At 51.5% G+C, this 19,759-nt stretch overlaps 1 protein-coding gene across 2 annotated transcripts in view; it reads right to left on the bottom strand.

Annotated features, from left to right (window-relative positions):
- Window positions 1–19,759, bottom strand: part of L (zinc finger protein Lobe) — a 203,644-nt gene that overhangs the window by 74,543 nt on the left and 109,342 nt on the right. Inside the window, exon 1 of one of the 2 annotated variants that reach the window (XM_077686807.1) lies at window positions 1,585–1,880. The exons of the other annotated variant lie outside the window; for it this stretch is intronic. Within the exon in view, the coding sequence (XP_077542933.1) occupies window positions 1,585–1,843 (259 nt within the window). The 5' untranslated portion in view covers window positions 1,844–1,880. Of the gene's footprint in view, window positions 1–1,584; window positions 1,881–19,759 lie in introns of those variants that run through there. 2 annotated transcript variants of the gene reach the window in all.

Genomic DNA, 19,759 nt, shown 5'->3' with positions numbered 1-19,759 from the left:
CGTGGGGCTGGAACACTACGGAGAGGACTCGCTTTTCCGCTTCCCCCTGTCCTCCGCGGCAAGATGAAGGGAAGATGGAGACGGACAGATGAGGTCCGGGCGCCGGAGCTCTCGGCCCGTCGTCTTCGGGCTCCACCGAGCACTGTTGTTTAGCCGCCCGAGTGTAATGTAAATAAATGTACAGTTTTGTATCGGCATCTGAGTTTGTCGGTTGAAGAAACCCGGGGTCAGATCCTTAGCGCTGATGAGGCTTGAAGGAGAAGCCCCGGGGAAAGAACCTCGCCAAGATGACTCATGGGGGGATGCTTGTACGTGAAGCGTGCTTTCCAGGCAAAAGACAAGGCACCAATACGGCGTGCCGAGGCGGACGCTTTTGTTCTTTATATGCTGCTGGAATTACAACCCTCCTACTCATTAATGAGAGGAACATGGCGAAGAATCAGTGTTAACTATGTGTCATTTAGACACCGCGGGTTTGAACTATGTGTTCTAGGAAAGAGCTGACCAGGAACAAAGAACGATTTCAGCCCAACAACGCTCCGCACGTTCGTTTATGTGAACCAAATAGTGAACCAAACATTTATGTCAACCAAATAGTGGTTTAGCAATTCCTTTGTACGATCGAGTGTGTCCCTTATGCGCCAGATCAGGTCATTGAAGCGTGCAGTCCTCAAAAAGATGGAGCCGTTCAACGACAAGAGTGATCTTTAAACTAATGTCAACCACAGATATTGTTGAGGATTTAGATTTGGTGCCTCGTGAAAAAAATTTCGAACTGCTAGCTGCATGGCTCATTTAAACACCTTATGGAGTAAAATGAAATACGTACCAAATATGCGCAAGTAGCAGCTCAAAATGAACAAAAAGAAAGCGCCATCCATATATTCTGCTTCACTGCATGCCACTTGTAATGTGAATATGGAGGAGTATTTCTGTTTTTGAAAACGTGCTATAGGCAATAAATTTATCACTGTATGACGCCCGTGCTGTGCCGCATGAATCTAGAAGGTGCAGTCAAAAATATTTTTTACAGCGATGGCGCAACCCCCAATGAAATGCCATTTCGCGGCTCCTTCTTTATTTACAAACAAAATGCTAGACGCATTGGCCGGCAATATTTTTTCTTTCAGAAACCACACAGTTGGAGTCCAGTTACGAGGTCTTGCACTGTTGCCGAGGGTTCCAGTGCCGTCTCAGGCTTAATCGACGTTCGCCTGCAAAACGTGCGCGCCTGTAAATAAGGCAACTTCAAGAACGGTGGAGTGGAAGTCAGCAGTGGTTTCTCCATCCCGTTTGCGAGTACTTCAGGCTCGTCATGTCACCGACTTAATATCGGTTTAGCGCATACCGCGCCGCAATGTAAAGGGTTGGTGCGAAGGGAGCAGCTCTGTTCCTCACAGCGACGCGACGGAAATGCGGGGAACGCAAGCTCCGCGCCAGGAAGTGCCCATATACGGCGACAAAGACGTGCACTCTTGTTACCGTCATCCTCAGTTTTGTCGAACAATAGCGGCAACAGGAGCGGATATAGGCGTGTATACAGAGGGGCGACACCCGCACCGCCTCTTCGGCACACGTACTCACCGCAGCGGCCGGGCGTGGGCCCTTGGTGCGGACCCCAGGTGGAGGACCAGAGCCGAGGGTCGAGAGCGGCCGCCCAACAGAGGGACTCGAGCGGCGGCCATGCGGCGGCTGCGGCTGCCGGCATCATGGCGCGGTCTGCCGGGCCGCCACGCTCGCGGGGCCAAAACGCGAGGTGTTGCATTGTCTGCTCCTGTCGAAGATGGATTGGCGCTTGCATCGGAAAGTAGCCGCAGATAAGGCGCCCGCCGCAGGCGCACATATGCGCACGGCGACTCCCCGGGGAGACCTCCTCTTCCGCCGCAGGACACGCTGGCGACCATCGCAGACAGCGCGCCTCGCCCAGCCGCCGCCGCTACGCGCACTTCTGCATGCAGGCGGGGCCGGCAGGTCGCGACCCGCGCTTGCGGGGACACATGACCGGCGCTGGCGGGCTTCTCCGAGATCCGCAGCATCCGAGGAAGAAATGCGCGGCCAGGGCCGACATTGATTTCGGGAAGTGGGAGGTTTTAAAAAGTGCGCGCATTATTGTGTTCTTTTGTTCTTGTAGCGCGTTAATATCCCGAAGGAACGGTGGGAAGGAAGGGTCCCTCGAGTACTTTAGGGACACATTCGAGGTCATAAAGGGTAAGGAAAAAGAAACGAGTAGCCTCCCAGAAAATGTACCATGCAGTTACAAAAGCAGGTTTCGCAGCTCTGGCCAAACTCTGTAGTTTACGAAGAAAAATCATCTTGGTACGAAAATCGACCCCCATACCGCAGCCACCCTCGGCCAGTCCCTCTGCTAACTGAGCTAATCAAGAGGCCAGCAGTCAGCAGCGCGAGAGCGAACTCACTGTGCGTGACCGCTAGACGTCAGAATAATAGGTATGGTACTAGGGGAGACACTCGGGTGGAACGAAGCTGAAAGAGCACAAAGAACGATCCAAATGCCACACGAAGATTCGCCTTCGTGATTCAGAAATGTGTGCCATTGAAGAAGAAATGAACTGGATAGTAAAATTGTGACCACGAAAAGTGAACGAACGAAGGCGAGAGCAGCTTCTGATTTTGAGCGGCAGTAACTTGACGCAGCCTCCACGCAGTGGCCGCCCTGTGGGTGTAAGGTGGGAGAGAGGCGCAAAGATATACGCTACGTGAACGGGCGCGCTAAGATTACATCCCGGGGCGATCGGGAACGAGATTGTCGTCATACGGAAATTATTGAAAGTGTAACCGACTCTTTTTTTACGCCATAGTTCGCAGACCCGCGTGAGGAGGGAGGATACAAACGACTATTCCAATATTCCCTTTCGCACCCATGTTTGTGCGCAAAGTGAAATATAAATGACGCAGAGTCTAAATCGCAGACGAGAAATAACTGAGCGCTTCGCTAACAATGCTTCATGCATTAACTTGACCAGGGCTTCTCCACGGAGGCTGCTGAGGTTGCGGAGGCGGCAGAACAAAAGAACGCCGACTATTGGGCCCATTCGGCGCCCAGCATTACTATACAAAACCTGCTCCCATTCCCAAGTTGCCGATTAATTCACTGCCGTGCCCTGACAGCTGGTTGCGTGGTTAGCAAAGTTGCTTCGCAGCTGCTTTGGAGCGGCGGTGGTCGCTGGGTCAGGCCGCAGCTGAAGACAAATATAATAGAGCTGCCGAGTTTCGAGAGCTTGTCTTCTTTTTTTTACCTGGCTGTGCATCGCCGTTTCCACGGATGTTAATCATTGCTCTCCGGACTGCGGGGATAACTGCAATGACAAAAGTTCTCGCGGTGCAGAAGGATATCGTTCCAAGTTTTACATCCTAACAAATTTTTCACGAGAACGTACTGGTAGAATGTACCGGGGCATTCCTGTGAAGGCCGAGGTTTTCAGCTGACCGTAACGAAGGGTCATGACTACAATGAGGACGGAGCTGCAGCACTGTTTCAACCACCTCCCTTCTTCTTCGGACCACGTGGCGGCGGCGTTGTTACGTTGGGGCAGCTGCCACAACGAAATAGGAAGGCCCCGAACAACAAAGGCAAGGGTGGCGGCGCGTCCAAAGAAGCGCACAAGTGGCGTTGGGGCAGCGAAGGCGACCTGTGATTGGGACGGCTTGAAAAGATCGCTCGGCCCGTGAGGAGCCCGCGAGCGCTATCTTTTTGACAAATTGCGACCGCGACGTGGAGCGATCAGCGCGCGCGCGGCGAACGCCAGAGGCAAGGTGCACCCGGAGAACAAAGAAACAGCCCCGCGCCCCGAAAGGTGCCGCCGCGCCAGACTCCGCAAGAGTGGACGCTCCGGCAGCGGACAGCTCGGGCCAGGACCGAAACGGCAGCTCGTTCATAAACGTTTCTTCGTCTATCGCCCCGTTTACTTTTCTTCTTCTACTTCGTCTCTCCTCTTTTAACTCAACGAGATAACAGCGAGGGAGGAGCGGGCGGTGTGCCGTTGTTGGGGCGCGGGCTTTTGACCTCTGCAGCGTCGCGCCCTTGCGCTCTCGCAGAGCGCTGAAGTGCCGGAGGACAAAAATGCGCCTGACAGCGACTGCGGCGAACCGCTAGGCGTGTCGAAGCTAGCCAGTATGACCGAACCTGCGATGTGGTCGAAGGAGCGAAGAAACACCGCATGTCGGGCGGGTTACTAACCGTCCTGGATTTTGCCGTACTGCCCCTGCTTTTTATACAGCGTCCCGAGTCCCGCGCCATCCCTGTTGGGACAGCTGTCCCGCATTGATTCCGGACCTTCCGGTTCGAAGTTTTTATGCGGTCCAACGCACGCCCAACAAGGCGCGTCACGCTACGCAACACGAAGTTTGCGCGAACGTGTCCATGCAGAGCTGCGCGTAAAACTGCACTTCCGCGTGAAGTGCGAAAACTTTTACGAGTAGATTCTCCAGCAAGAGCAAGTGTTACAAGCAGCCCGCAGCCAACTGAAGTAATACTTCAGGAGGCCGCAACAATAATGAAACAATGGGCCTGTTTGGAAGACAACGCAATAAAACGAGTGATTTCGTTGGCACCCTATGTTAGCGTAGGATATATATCCCCCCCCCCCCCCCCCCCCCCTCCTTCCCGCCCCGACTTCCTTCGTTGAAGAGTTCGTAACCTTTGCTGCTGCACACGTGCAAACACTGCACGCGGAGAGCCTTTCGATGTCAATATCCAGGATGGCTTTGCTTCAACGAATGTCGGAAAGAGATGCTCGGGAGAAGCGTGTCCACGTTGGCTTTTTATCTCCCACGTAAATATCGTGCAATTCGTCGATCACACCATTTGTGTTTTTTTAATATAATCGACGGTGAGACTGAGGGATGTGCGGGGTTACAGATACCCTGAATGCTGCAGTATTGGTCTTTTACTAGGAGGTGGCTCGGAAGCACAGCAGCAGATAGAAATTAACTCAGCATGTGGCAATCACTGGACAGTTAGGTCCGCATTCGAACAGGTGCTGCACGTTCGTCCGGAGTAGCGCACGCCCAGGAACCCACGGAATCCGCAACAGCTGTATTTTCTACGACTTCAGCCCTTTGCTTGCATGTGGAAAAATGCCGGTACTAACCCACAGGAGCTGCAGCAACGTCGTCCTTACGGGTTACTTTCGAGAATAAAAAAAAAAAAAGGGGGGGGGGTGAAAGAGGAGGGGAGGCAGAGAGATCGAAACTATTGAAGAGTATAGATATTGCTATTGCAGTGCGTCATCATTAGAATCTGCTGTGAAAAACTACAATTTTATCGTGAAAATATTTGTTTACTACCGCATTCATGGTACCGCGTACAACGGTATGTCGACGGTGACATATGACTCGACAGTGGCTATATACACGTCGATCAATTTCCAAGTGACCGATTTCATTTCAAATTTCACGGCGCAGTCGACACATCTAGCACTGTCGGGTGTCCGAGACTTTCGCGGGGGCAAGATACTGCTCGTGTAGCAAGGATACACCCCACATCTGTCCGACATGTCAGAGTGACGAGCTACATTTGCTCGCACAAGATGTTTTTTTTTGTCTGCCAATCTTTTCACTTGCTGCTGCAGTCAAAGGGGCACATACCTACGCGCAGTGGGGTCGCGGATGAGTACGCGTGCATGTATCCTTTATTAGGCGCAAATGGTACCAGCCTGGAACGATAAAAAGTCTTTCTTCCTAACGTTTCGATTATTATGGGTAGTCAAAGATATATCGAAGTCGTCCTTCGCGCATTGGCCTTCTCTTCCTTGGCTTGCATGTGCTATGAATAAAAAAAAAGAAAACTAGCTTTTCTTTCTTTCTTTTGGTGCACAGCGGACCGAGTTCACTTGTGACGTCTCCACTAACGGAGGTAAGGTAACCATCGCAACTGCAGTTTATTATAACAGGAAATAAAAGTCAACTCATTACAGACACCGGCTTTTGCTGACCACGTGTCGTGTCTTCATCAGGTTCGTACACCTTGAAAGGGTTGAATTCCATCTTCCGTGATTCGCAGTAGCGGTCGCACGCACGCGGTCACCCAACGCCGGGGCCCGGGGATGCGCGCGTGTATGGCGCAGGTGCGAATAGCGGCGGGTCATCCCGCGAGGGCCCATTCCCACGCGACGCCACGGGTAAGACGAATCTCGCGCTGAACGAAGTCCTCCGTTCACGTGCTCCTCTTTACGCCCAGCCACGGATCATGCAGCAGCGGCGCTTTTGAGTAGACCCGCGCTCTTGGCGACGCCATCCTGGCGGGCCGCGAAAGGAACAGGAAAAGCTCCGAACCTGCCCAGGGTACGTATATCGCGTTACTGTGATGAGGGAGCCGTATCCGATGCGCTCGGGCCGTTTCCCTCGCGTTTGCCAGGCGCAAGCTTACGGACGAGGAAGTGAGAGGCAAAAATGCCTCTGGCACTCTCTTCTCAGCGTACGTGTCGGTTTCCATGTTGTACAATAGCAGCGAAGGGACCGATTCACAAAACGCCACAGCTTTACTCTCTTTTTCTTATGCCTGCTTCGCCTTTGCAGCTGTTACAGCAGGGGACGCGTCACAATAAGCACGGCATTAAAAATGAAGAAGAAAGCATACGCGCACAGAAATGGGTTGCACATCATTGTTTACCGGAAAGAGCCCACGTACCCCGCCCCATTTTTTTTTTCGATCGAACACCTCATTATACCGATGCATCAGTTAAAAGATCGCAAGACTGGCCTGTGTAAACTCGGTCATTTTATATTATAATTAACCTGCAGTATTTGACATTCTTGCAATAAACAACATATGCACCCGACAACGTACAGTGCAAAATGATCTACACCCTCAGGGGCATTGTCCCTGTTTAGAACTAACAACCTTACACCCTAGCAAGAACACAAGAAAGGGTGCTCTAAACAAGAAAACACCCTTTAAGAGGCGTATTCGTGTTTTTTCTTTGCTTTGATGGAACGGTGTTAGTTACATACAGTGAAAGTTTCCCTTGAGGGTGTAAATAATTTTTCAGTGTTGGATATCGAGACAATGAATGCTTAGACGTACAACCCATAAAAACTTCCCCATGTAAAAATCGGGTGCGAAATACATCACAGTGAACAGAAAACAAGAGATGTTTGGAAACGCGTAACAAAAAACAGAAAAACGATTGTTCGATAGCGTTAGGTAAATTCCCGTTTATCAATGAAGAGATGGTCCGAACGATGCCCAGGTGGGCGCGTTTAGTCGCTGCGAAGTAACTCGTGGCCACAATAGACTTTTCCTCGGTCCCATGGCAAGTCCTCTTTTAAGGCTTGCGTTGGAAAGCGTTGCTTGCCTTCTAGCAACGCCCGCCCGAGGACTTGAGCGAACCACATCGCCTAAGGGTGGTATCCGTCTTCAGTGTACTATGAATTTGTATTATAGAATACCATGTGCGCCATCCTCCGAGCGAAAAAAAAAATGTTTCCACGTGCGTGCGCACGTAAGGTACAGCGTACATGGGCGTCCGGAAGGGGAGGCAAGGGGGGGGGGGGGGGGGGGGCAACTGTTTCCTCCTGGAGATTCGCATATTTTTATGCACTAAAAAAATGCTGCGCAGCTTGGTTGGCCCATAATTAAAATAACTTTGCCTTGAAGGACGGAAGAGACGGAACGACACCTACGTTCTCGCCGTTGTCCCGTCCTTTAGCGCAATGTTTTTTTTTAAATTATGTACGTGAACCAACTAGCCCAACAATCCTCGCTGCTCAAATGATTAGCACACTCAGGTCCTGCGTATCCGTATGGAACGCCCTTCAGGACTGCGGTCAACATTGCTCTTTAGACACTGACTAACATAACCGCTCATGTGACGGTAGTGAAACAGACTGCCTGTGCTGGCTATTGTAGACAGCGAACAATTCTGAAAGGTTTGACTTTTTTTTGTTTTTTTTTAACTCTAGATTTACGCAGTCTTACCGCAAGAACTTCAGTTTTCGGACAAATTTGCAGCTATATCTAGCGAAAAATCTTCACCGCTACACTTAGTAGGGAGAGTGTAACATCCTCCCGTGTCGTCCCATCACCTTGTACACCATTTCCTTCGAAATTGCGAAATGTCGGCACCACCCAAGCCCAGAAACAAAACCTATAAATCAGCCCCTCAAAACGCTTCTGCATGTACTGCATTGAAAGTCAGGGAGGCCAGTAGTATCTTTATTGTGAGAGTCATTTCAACAGACTTCATCACACATGTCATCACGCAATTTGCCCAGAAAAACCCGAGGCGTCTGCACCTGCTATTCAAGGAAGATTGGCTGAGCGCAGTTGTATGTATCTAAACGTATTGTGCTGTGCGCTGGTAATCAGTTGGCGTGAGTCGAGAACCCTCACGCAGCGAGACTGACCACTCTTCTTTACAAAGTGATAGTAACTTTTCTCATTTTCTCATTTTATTGTCTTTGTTAACCTTATGTCTTTGTTCGGTAATAAAATCCAATGTATATTCTCCAAGTCTGGTTCTAATTCGCTGTTTGTAATTTTTGTACCACAAATAGCGCCTTTTTGGTGCTATCTAACCGCACCCCCCCCCTCCCCCATCGCTAATGGATGCCCCCCCTTGCAAAAAGTTCTGCGGACGCCCTTGACAGCGTATCGTCGTCATCATTATGACCCACTAACCATAGCGTTACGAGCCGAACAAGGAGGCAGGGCTCAACCATGCTCCTATGTGTATACAGTGTCGGACGCGTGGACGGCAGACCAGAATGTCAAAGCTGTTCTCGGAGGCCTCAACTTCTCCTGGGGGGCAGAGGGGCGCCATAAATGTACTCACCACCTGTTGGCACGTTGCGCGTTGTGGCTAATTTATTCGAACGAGGGCATTAAGTATGACTTCCGGAGTATTTTGGGAGAGTGCATTTTCGCTGAGAACATCGGTCCAGACGGATCTTTGTTAAACCAACTATGAAATGAAAATCGGGCAACGAGGAAGTTTACTCGACAACAGAGCACCCTGCGCAAGCAAGTCTGCGCTATTTAGGGAGGTGGCATTTCCCCCCGAGACCTCAAATCGTTGTTAACCTCGCAGCGACCTGTTGTCGGAGATTGATGACGATGATGATGTTCCGGAGATTGCCGCCTAAGGTCTTCGGCTTCTTCGGAGTTCGCGCACCTTCGGGAAAAGTAAAAGTGTTATCACATCACCTATGTAAAAAAAAAAAAAAAAAAAAGAAAGACTGAGAAGAGAGCATGTGTCGCAGTCACGTAGAGAGCGTTCGCTGAGCGCGATCGTTTATTTGGTTCATCTTTAATAAAGCACGCCTGTGCGCCACCGCTCTATACCAGCGTTCAGAGAGGGCACCGGCGCTTAGCCCTACGCATCTCCCCCACACGAAATGAGCGTCGTTTCCTGGCAGGGATTAAAGGCCTTTTTAACTTAGTGAGTTCTTGCGACCTTATAAATTATTTCTCGCACAAAAGCGGGATGTGACTTCTTCTACAGTACAGGAACATTAGGGCAACGCTTACCCGACAACCATACGCACTGTCCTACCTTCTATTGCCACTGAATGCGGTAAGGGATCCCCTTTACAGGGAGGGACTTCGGTCACCTTGGGGTGACGTCTGCAGGGTTTTTGTCTCAAAGAAGATGAATGCCCTTTTTAAAACGGAAGTGGGGGGTTATATCAAGCATTAAAATTATGCTAATTACAGAAGCTACTGGCTCCCTGAGCGTCACTCTTTAATATTATGCGGAAGAAACCATGAACTGAAGCCAGCACCAAAAAATGCGACGCCAAAACCATGCTAGAGTTCGCCAAAATATGCTCCGCACCTGGAAAATTTTTGATATGTCGGTACTTAAAGAACAGCGACCAGCTGAAACGATACGTAGGCCAGTGCGTGACGCCAGGAATCCCGGCCGCGCGAGCGCTTTTTCCTGTGCCCGTGCAGGCGCTTGTACCAAGGGACGAACGACTGGCCAATACAATATAGAATCCCGTTGGGCCACAGACGCGAGTTTTGCCGAAGAATAAACGCAAATAAACGATCGTTCAAACAAGAAATTCCGCTTTAAAATTCGGGGATCGTTACTCACGCATGTGCTTGTCTCATTCACCTGCGGAAGAGTCTTTGCTCCCTTGAAGCACTCTGCAAGGTATTTTTGAAGATGGCTTTTTTTCTTCTTCCTCGTCCGTTTGTGTTGTTCATTTTTTGCGTACCAGCGCAAACAAACTCGCTAAACTCAACTTCAGGGTTTCAGAATGGGGACGCCATCACCATGAATACCGTTAGTTTAGCAGGCGGAACATTATGAACGTCATCGCGATTGGAATCGATATGCTGTCCTGAGTTCCGCAGGCTAAGTGTCGCCGTACAGCATAAACATGGAAAAGCCAAAGCAGTGACCGCACAAGCGAAACACGGCCCGTCGGGTGGCGACAACCAACCAATGGAAAGCATTCAGATGCTCTCCAATTCACGGCGGCTGGAAAGACCGACTGGGCGTCCAGAGACTTTTGGCAGAACCAAAGAAATTGGAAGAATTGGAAGACGAAGACTACAGGCTCAAAATATGCGAATATTCAGATTCCGGTACTTGGACTTCCTACTTTTAAATATTGTATGGTTTACGCCCCGCATTGAACCTGCACCACCAACAAAGCGGTGATACATTATAGTCAGAAAGTAGAGGATGCGTTATAATTGCTATGATTTCGGCGCTTCACTGCATTTCCACGTGTCTTTTTTTTTCATAAAAAAACCTACATTCCACTGCGTTCCATTATGATTAGCCTCCCTAGAGTCTACATGGGGTGGCAGTGAGATAATTAATTTGGTGAGCGTGCACGGAACTTGACAATCTCAGAACATGACTGCAGCAGACCTGTGGGGTTCCAGCCATATGCTGCAAAAGCTGTGCACTGCGTTCAGCCACCAAAGTACGGCGTCGATTATTGTCAGACAGGCCCAGCACACAGCATTTTCGCCGCACTCAGTGCTGTCGGCCGCTGAATAGAGGGTGACTGTCAACCCAAAGTGCGCTGCCGAGGCAGTGTATGCATGGCCAGTCCTCCGTTTTGTCTGCCGCAACAAAGCGGGGTTTGTTTGCGCCCAGGGTGGGTGCGCATATACAGAGGGCTCGACAGGGCTCGAGCGTGTTGTCTCGACGCCAGGTGCTGCCCTATTGAGCGCTCACACCCTCAAGAAGCGATTAGCGCGAACCGTTTTGTGAGACGACCCTGAAGGAGTGCGCCCTGTCCAAAGAGCCCCGCGCGAGCCGTGTCCCCTTCTCGGCAGTGGCTGCAAACACAGGTGCAGAGTGCAAAACCTCGCGCTGCGCTTTTCCGAACTTGAGCATCGGCTGAACGAAACTATGCACGGTGATTTCCCTCCCTCTTTCCCCAACACTGTCGTCATTCGCTCTTGTGTTTCGTACTAGGCGGCGTTTTCTTATTGTCAACTTTATCCCATTCGGATACCACGGACCTGTGAAGTAAAGCATTTATTCCCCGTTTCGGCTCCATGATACGGTCCACAGAGATTATGCACAAATCTACGAATTCCAGCGCCAAGTACAGCACATGAAACCTTCTCTCCTCACTCCGTGGTCACTGGGTGACATACAGTGCAAGCCGCGGGTGCCTTTAAAAGACGCTGACAGTCCCATAGCTTCTGCGCGATTCTGTAGATACGCAGCAGACAGCACTGCGAAACAGCCCCCCGCATTGCTGTAAAAGCAGAGGGAGAAAAAATACAGGCATCGCGCAGAAGCCAAGAGCAGTCGCTTTCTCTCGAGAAGCGCGCCCGGCGGTCGTATAGGTGGAGGGAGGTGACTGCGCAAACAGTTTCTGAGGGGGGTTGCAGAGCGCGGGCAGGTCGGCGGCCATTCCTGCATCGGTGGCGCCCGGGCGGTGATTCCAACGGCCAGAGGTGCTTGGGAGAGGCGCCAAACATTCGCTCGGCTGACCGTGGGGGACCGGCGGTCAGCGAGTCTTCTCCTCGTCGTTCCCCGAGTACATATCTGTCCGTGGAGCCGCGCGCGCACTACTTTGAGAAAACAAGCTCTCCGGCGACGGCCCCGCCTGCAGCGCGGATCGGGGCCGACTCGGGAGCGAAAGTCAACACGCTCGCTCCCAGGGCGAAGAGGTTTTCAGTGGCAGTCCGCGCACCTGGCGAGCCACGGGAGACCTCGTCGCCAAGTGGTGCTCCTGGTGAACGCCCTCGCCAAGCTGCTGCCGCCACCGCCGCCGCGGGGCGAAGGGGAGGGGGGTGTCAACTTTCGCTCCTCCGAGAAGTGAGTGTCGAGTAACTTTACATTTCACGCTCCTAAACGTGGACAAAGAGGGAAACAAGGAGGCGACCACGACGCTGGACGCATTTACTTCGCAAGTCTTCAGGGATCACTGAAAGGCTGGCAAGCAAACAACTGCAAGGCTTCCGAGAGTGCTGAACGGCAGTGGTCTTGCATGCCACCAAGCTTCCATGAAAACATTCAGTCAAATACAATCGGTAGTTTCGCAATGCTTTTGTTCTATACTATAACAGGGGAGATGAAAGCAGTGATCTCCAGTGGATATCAGTGGTGTTCCCTCATCGCCAAACGCCGATACGGCAGCCCTACATCCCTTTTCCCATGTTACAGGGCGGTACAGTGAGCGGAATCGTCAATAAATGGCTAACAAGGCAATAGACAGAAAAATATGTCTATGCGTATCCATAGCGTCCACGCGCCTGTCTCTCCCTGCAGAGTTTTAACCGTTTTTTTACCACACACGTCCTTTAAGCCATTCGTGCTTTACATGCGCACATGGTGTAATATGTCTCAAAGTTCAATCCTTCCAATCATTTCAAGTTTCGCGAGTAAAGATGGCAACTGGATGGTTACAGACAAACAGACTGTTTGGTTTGTTTGCAGCATGCCAACTTCACTTCTGCGTGGGTGACAACCATTTTTGACACCTCAGGAAACTAACACCTCTGATATGCCGAAGAAAAGCAACACAGAATGAATTCTAAGAATTATTATTGCAGGGAAAGTGCTGAGCATCATGGCACATGTTTTGCGTATAGTACCGGATACAAAATATAAATTAACAATTATGGGCTTCAAGCAACTGGCATTTCAACTTGCTTTTGCCCTATCACCTGATAGAAAAAGCTCACAATATTTCGTTACATTCGTCCGCGTCAAGCCTATATAGTGCGTTTCGGACTAATTTCAGTGTTTTGCTTTCTAATGAGCGATCCAAGAGAATCCATGGCTTTACGGAGTAAAACATATTTTTTGTACATTGCCTGCAACAAAGGGCAAGCGTTCACGAAGATTCACATTTTGCGCGTACAATCCTTGTTGAAGAGTGGTTATCTGAGCCCAGCAGGCGGCCGGACAGTGAACATCTAGCGCCCAATTTGCCGCAGTGCAGCAGGTCCCAGCGGTCTTCGTGAGCTCGAAACCAGCGCTCTGACGAAGAAGGTGCCGGGCGGCTCTTCGTGTGACCTGTCGGGCAGCGTTAAGGCACGGAGGAGGCGCTGGCCGAAGGGGGAAGGGGGGATGCGGCGTAAAGGATGCTGCAGGATTGGCGCCGGCGATATGTCCCAATTAGCGTCGCGCGCGCGCTCAGGGGCAGCTGCTGTTCCAGGCGACGGATTCCATCTGCGGCCGGTGGTGCCAGGCGCGCGCTTCCGGCGGTGGACGCCAGCGCGCCGGCCATTAATAACGGAGACGCCGGTTTTGGCGCGCGCCAGGCTGATTTGATCGATCGGCACGGTGTGCGGATATAATCCTTCCGCCCTCACTCCGTGCGGGATGTATAATATATCGAGGGTGGCCGGCCGCGCTGAGACCCATCGGGGGCACCCACGGGAAGAGCAGCGGCACGACCTCCCCTGCGCCGCCGCCGGCTAATTGCGGCCCGGGTGCCCGCTGCATGCAGCTGATCCCGTCCGCTAATCTCCGCCATCCCGACACGGCACGGCCGCCGCCGCACCGCCGTGCACGCACTGTACCTGCGGCTACGATCGCTACTCGAAAAGGAGTTCGCTCTTGTTTTTTTTTTTTTTTTCCCCTTTCTTTCCGTTGAACCAACCCTCAGTGGGCCAGAACAATGGCTACAGTGTTTCGAGCAATCCACAGTGAAAGTAGCGCTATGAGGATGTTCTGTTTTCAGATGACTCCACCATCGAAGCCACGCATTTAGTTCACTTCTCGAGTCTTATGCCACCATACTTTATTCTTACCGGAGGTTTCCAAGAGCCGCAGAAGGTCGTGCCGTTTTAGCCTACAGCTAGGAAGCACAAAGGGAATCTACTGCCGCTGTCGTTGTGCCGGTCTGGGCCATGTCAATGCTCGCCCCCTGCGGGCAGAAGCATTCCTCTTGGCGTTCTTCTCCCGGCGCGTGTGTGGTGTGCAGTGCAGAGCAAAGCGCGTCCCGTTAGAATGCCTCGAAGGGCCGGTCGATGCGGGGTCAGAATGCGCGGACACCTGAGGCCCTCCCGTGGGGACGCGCGGCCAGGATCAACGAACCCGGCGTGGCTGGCGGTCATCCATCACGAGCGCAAGTGGCGCGCCGGAGAAGCCCGTGCATATTCAGGGTGACGATCTAATCCATTTCGGCTGCGACTGGCCGGGAACAAAGAGGGTCAGCAGCGCACGCGGCACTTGGGTGCGTTCGAACGCATGATGGAAGAGTTGGCCCATAGTGCGGTCCGCGACCCTGTCAGGCCCGGGGCTGCCGATCATAGTTTTCCGCGCACTTTTCAATTACGGCCGGCGCGCGAGCGCAGCGCCCCTAATGACGGATGCGACGCTTCAGCCGACGACGGGAGGTACCTGCACCGGGGGCCCCCTGTCTCCCGCTTCCAACTTCATTACACGCGAGGCGGCCGCCGCCGGCCAGACGCTGGACATCTCGCGGAAGACGAACTGACCGGCTCGCTCGCAAACGTCGCTGACACTCGGGGCGCGAGATGCGAGCGGCGCGGACCAAAGAGCGGGACCCTGATACATGGGCACCTCACTCCAATTAGCCGAGGGCCGATACAAGGACGGACCGCTTGCACGAATGAGCCCGCCCAAATTAAAACAGACGACGAATCGATAGAGGCACCAAACTCAAAACTACTTTCGGCTGCTGCTGCTGCTGCTCCGGCCCGTTCCAGCGAGACGCAGAAGCAAGAGCAAGCTGGCGAGTGGAAAAGAATGAAAAGAGTCGGCAACCTCGTCGTACGGCCCAAGAACAACAGGCAACGCGGCCCCGCCAATTACGAGAAGGGCGGAGAGACCGTTCTTGGCCTGCCCTCTCCCTTATTTAAATTCCTTAATTGGAAGCGCAATTCCCCGGGTGCGCCCTCCATTCTGGTTTCTTTTTCGCCCCGGGACAGCGCCACCTCGACCCGCTGGGCCAGCGCGCGTGAAACATAATGGACGTCTTTTGCAGCCGCTAAACAAAGGCCGGCCTGCAAAGAGGTGCCACGCGCAAAGTCGGCGACACGTAGGTGCACCCGGCGCCTTTGATCGCCCACTTGGTCGCCGCCACAGCGACAAAGCCGCGCGGCGGCAAGGTCGCCCCGCAGCCGCCACTTCCGTTGTCGGCCGCAGCAGCTTTGCACTCGCCGCCGCCGCACGCACTTCGCACCTTGCGCACCAGCACTCGGCTATGAACCGGCCCGGCTGGCGTGTGTTTGTGTGTGAGTGTTTATATGTATATATATATATATATATATATATATATATATATATATATATATATACAGACAGATAGGGCAGCAGTCTACAACGCCAAAGGAGGCATAGGGGTGTGGTTAGGCTCTTTTCTTTTTCACTACGGTTAATGAAATAAACATTTTTTTTAATATACAGAAGAAAGAAAGAAAGAAAAACACGCGCCCAGAGTGGGGACCGAACCCACGCCTTTCGATTACATGTCGAATGCCTTACCAATTCGGCTATCTGGGCGACTGTGTTCTCCTTCACTTTCTGGGCTATTTATATTTACTAGAAGTGTATCTGACGCTTGAGGGTGGTAGCCAGCGCCACTCTTATATATATATATATATATAGAACAAGGGTTGGCCGTCAAGAAAACCTCGGAAAGCAAAGGGGGGAATGCGGTAGGTCATAGAAACAAATGAAGAATTTTTTGAGTCAGAAAGAAAGTGGTGAAAAAATGCCCGCCGGGTGGGATCCGAACCCACGACCTCCAGAATACCGGTCTGGTGCGATCCCACCCAGCTCGGATCCTACCCGGCGGGCATTTTTTCATCACTTTCTTTCTGACTCAAAAAATTCTTCATCTGTTTCTATGACCTATCGCATTTCCCCCTTTGCTTTCCGAGGTTTTCTTGACTGCCAACCCTTGTTCTGTTTATATATATATATATATATATATATATATATATATATATATATATATATATATATATATATATATATATATATATATATATATATATATATATATGTGTGTGTGTGTGTGTGTGTGTGTGTGCAATATTTGAGCAAGACACCACATACAGTCGAACACGGATATATCGAACACGGGTATATCGAATTATTGTCTATATCGAACTCATAAATTATCCCCTCGAAAATTCTGTGTAAAAGTATAGGAATTCGTACATTTATATCGAACCGTATTTTTCCCGACATTGGGTATATCGAACGCCGCGCGAGCTGGAAGGTGCTCTTCGGCGGTGGCTGCACCCCCTATTGAGGTTGAGAAGGATGTCGAGGAATGCGCGGGCAGGGCGAAGACTGGCTCGCGGAACTCTTCCCCCCTACCGGAAGGAATTTGCGCTTGCCCAGTCAGGCCCCGCTACCGGCCGCCGTAGCGTTAGCGGACGGAGCCCGGTATGCTAAATCTCTCTAGGCACACAAGCTTGAACGCCAAGAAAATGTGACAGTGCGAGGTAGGGATGACCCGACTGGGCACGTCCATTTGTTGGTCTTTTTTCTTTTTTCTTTTTTTTTTTGCGGCTGCGTACGTTCCCCGGCTTGCCGAAAAAGAGTTTTTTCTCTCTCTCTGGGTAGTCTTCCCCCGATGTCGTCTCGGGAAAGGGAAGAGGGAACGAAGGCGCTGGCGGCCTCCTCCTTCTTTTGCATTTTGATGCGGTTGCTGCTGTTTGGCGAGTTGTCCCGCACCTTACGGAGATCACTGTGTCTCTCGGAGATGACCATCGCGAGCGCTTTGTTGGAGTCCGTTCAGAGAGCCTTGGAATTGTTACCTTCAAAGTTCTTGTGGTACGTGCGCGTTGTTCTTTTGCGTGTGTGTTGTGCATGGTGTGCGAAGGCGCAGCGTACTGCTGGAGTTTTCTAGTTGTGCAGCCTCGAGAAGATCAAGAACAGCGTCTTTAATTTCATTTCGAGGAATAAGAAGCAGGCCAAGATCAGCGATTTTTTTTTTTACGGAAATAAACCGTCCTGTTGCGTCGTGAGTGCGGAATTAGTCGTCATTCTTGAATGCGACGATCGGTAAGTGATCGTCCGCCATAGGTGAGGTCTCAGAGCCCATATTTTTTATATCGAATTTTTCATATATCGAACTATTTCGCGATCCCCTTGGAGTTCGATATATCCGTGTTCGACTGTAGTCAGTTCTCATAGCCTCACCTCACTACACAGAGGAACTCACGGTGCGGAATAACGACCCTTCCCTACTGCAAAGAAAAAAAAGAACCGGAGAGGGCATGAACAGTGCGATGTTAATGCACCTAATACTGTTTCAGAGATGATACCAACTTGGGGGAACATGCACTACGGTCAAAGGGTCAAAAGAGACCAAGGGGCGCAGTAGCCCACCACGCCAGTTGACTAAATATAGTTCGCGGTTAATTACTCTTTCGAAGGAATCAGTAAGTAAGAGCATAGAATGCGATGACTATATGATACCGTATCCTCCTCCTTGAAAACGTATTTAGCAGCGGTATAGGCGGATTCGTGAGAAATGTATGCAGCATCCAAACTCGTCAACAATTTTGCCTCGATAGCCATTACCTGATCACAGATCGAGAGTATTATACTTCCAAGGAGTAAAATAAAAATTGCGGTGGGTTGATATTAGTGAAAAACATATAGACCGGGCGCTGTCATTGTTTGCTGGAAGTAATTATCTCTCCTTGTCCCTGGCTGTTCCTTGCACTACGCCGTGTGGGATCGAGATCAACTCGCCCAGCTTTTCGTCTCAGTACCTCACTTTTCGCGATATCGCCCGCTCTAAGATATTGCGCACTGTAAGAGGCGGTTCCAGTTGGGCGTTTGCAAGAGGCATTTCTGAGTCGAGTCGCCTGAACGGCTATATATTATTCGTAGAACCAACAAAATACACCTGTGGCGGTTTTTGTGACTAGCGGTGTACCACAACTAAAACGGGGAAGGCCAAGCAAAGCTGATCACCCCTCAGTATTTTGGGCCATTTTTCGCATTTTAAAAGCGAAGCTCTTTAACAAATCTCAATTTTTCGTGTCCGCAGTTAAAATTACGCAGAAATGGCGGAGCGCGCGCACGTGAGCACGGGCCTAGCTCACGGCGACCACCCGGCAGTTAACAAAACCAAGAAAATGCGGAGCGCTCGTGTGTGCGTGCCTCGCGGCGACCGCCCAGCGTCCCAGGCACACGTTTGTCAAGCCAAGCATGCCGACTTAGGGAGATTGGCCAAGATTAGCCGGAGAAAAAAAAAATCCCCAGCGTTCGCCGTAATCGTGGGAACATTAGCTTGCTCTGAAGCAGAAAGACTCCAGCGTTCGACGTAATCATGGCGAGACTTGCTCGGAACGAGAAAGACACGTTATAGCACCCGCCCCTCCAAGTTATCACTTCCAAATAATGAAAGGAGCTCATACTTAGAACAACAATGATGTAGTAAAGGTCGTTGCGCAGGCGAAGAACAAGCAAATCGGCTGCAATCGTGGACTTAAACCTTGATGGTCATGATGGTCTTACGCGTTAGTGTGAGCTTCCTTGATTTTTTCCCCTTTGCCTTTAACGTGACTGTAATGATGACAGCGCCGATGAACCCCGTCGGGACGATGGGGACCCCGATCGGGACCCCCCTCCCTTCTCGTGGCCTCGTTGTGTCTCCCTCCTTGGGCGGAAGCGATGGGCAGCCTCCGCGGACGCCAGCGAGTCGCAACCCTTTCTATGGGCCTCGCCAGCGGCTTTTTACGCGGCGTCGGGGAAGGCTAGGGGAAGGCTTTCCTGTCCTCCTGACCTTCGGGGACGGACAGAGGGGGAGCGGAGGTCAAAACCCTATTTGGCATGTGCGCTGCTGTGGGAAGGCGGATTTGCTTGCGCCCTGCTCGCGCATGCTTCAATGAGTTTGTCCGGAGCTGCGGCCCAGAGCGGTTGCATCAAGACTTGCTCCTGTGGCGGTTTCTGGGCGCCAGAGCCCCACGAATTTCTCACCAGCCGCGCGGCGGTTCGGCACCTTTTTGGCCTCCGGGCTTCTACCAGGGATCCCGCCGCGATACCCCATTGTGCGCTGCGGCGCCTTTTAATTGTAACCCAGTTTTCGTTTTGTCTTATGTTTGCTTCATCGTCTGTAAATAAGTGTAAATAGACTTTTTCTTCATCATCTACTTGCCTCGTCTCGTCATCGGATCCTTCACCACCCTCCACGATGACACCACCCACCTACAACGAACGAAACTTTACTGTGACAGAGGGTGCTCAAGTTAGGGACCTTGCAGCGGCACGTGGCTGATCACATACGGCTGGGTGGTCGAAGAAAGAGAACGAGAGAAACGATAGAATGCATCCATTTCCGTTCCACTTGACGTTGCATGAGGGCTTGCTAGCGG

This window comes from Haemaphysalis longicornis, unplaced genomic scaffold (genome assembly GCF_048455015.1).
Source record: "Haemaphysalis longicornis isolate Haplotype H1 unplaced genomic scaffold, Haemaphysalis longicornis Haplotype H1 scaffold_1, whole genome shotgun sequence".
Classification (NCBI taxonomy): Eukaryota; Metazoa; Arthropoda; class Arachnida; order Ixodida; family Ixodidae; genus Haemaphysalis; species Haemaphysalis longicornis.
This window is presented reverse-complemented; position numbering and strand designations above follow the sequence as displayed.